This window comes from Eurypyga helias, unplaced genomic scaffold (genome assembly GCF_000690775.1).
Source record: "Eurypyga helias isolate BGI_N326 unplaced genomic scaffold, ASM69077v1 scaffold16282, whole genome shotgun sequence".
Lineage (NCBI taxonomy): Eukaryota > Metazoa > Chordata > Aves > Eurypygiformes > Eurypygidae > Eurypyga > Eurypyga helias.
In genome coordinates this window covers 2,310-3,149 of record NW_010234239.1, presented here as the reverse complement: position 1 = coordinate 3,149, position 840 = coordinate 2,310, and the positions used below count along the sequence as shown (strand labels likewise).

At 53.6% G+C, this 840-nt stretch overlaps 1 protein-coding gene across 1 annotated transcript in view; it reads left to right on the top strand.

Annotated features, from left to right (window-relative positions):
• Positions 1-840, top strand: part of LOC104517374 (disco-interacting protein 2 homolog B-like) — a gene marked incomplete at its 3' end in the record, with an annotated part of 23,822 nt that overhangs the window by 20,956 nt on the left and 2,026 nt on the right. The window contains exon 15 of the mRNA XM_010162012.1: positions 519-638. Within this exon, the coding sequence (XP_010160314.1) occupies positions 519-638 (120 nt within the window). The remainder of the gene's footprint in view (positions 1-518; positions 639-840) is intronic.

Here is an 840-nt window from a genome sequence, read left to right as displayed (position 1 = left end):
CCCATCGCGGGAAGTGTCCAAGGCCAGGCTGGATGAGGCTTGGAGCAACCTGGGCTATGGAAGGTGTCCCTGCCCATGGCAGGGGGTGAGACTGGATGATCTTTAAGGTCCCTTCCCACCCAAACCAGTCCATGATTCCAAACCAAGGACACAGCTGAACACAGCAAGATCCCTCGATCCCCAGTTCTGACCGGGGACATTGGGAAATGATTCCAAACCAAGGACACAGCTGAGCACAGCAAGATCCCAGTCCTGACCGGGGACATTGGGATGGTGATAATCGTGTCTGCGGTAGCGACAGACCCCAGCCCGGGTGGTGGGCGAATGGACTGGGTGCCACAGCAGATGCTGTGTGTGTTGGGGTGTGCTGTTACTGCAGCATCAGTTAGCTACGGCTGGCTTGCTTCCTTTAGCAAGGATTTTCTCATTTGGGAGTGCTAGAGTGTGTATTCACATGAAAATGACTCATGGAAAGCTTTGATTTGTCCTTATATGGTGGTTTTTGTGTTGGTTTGCAGCAAGAGTCGCTTTAGTCAAGTGTCGAGACTTGCACTGGGCCATGATGGCCCATCGAGACCAAAGAGACGTCAGTCTGAGCTCCCTGCGCATGCTGGTTGTAACCGACGGTGCAAATCCTTGTGAGTATTTCTGCGTCCTGCTCCTCTCAGGGGCGAGGCTTCTTGGCTGCAAAAATGCCCAGAAAAGTCTGTGAGGGAGTGCTGGAGTGAAAAGGCTTAAGGACTTTTCTGCCCCTGTACTCTGCTCTGGTGAGACCCCACCTGGAGTGCTGCGTCCAGCTGTGGAGCCCCCAATATCAGAAGGATATTGACCACTTGGAGC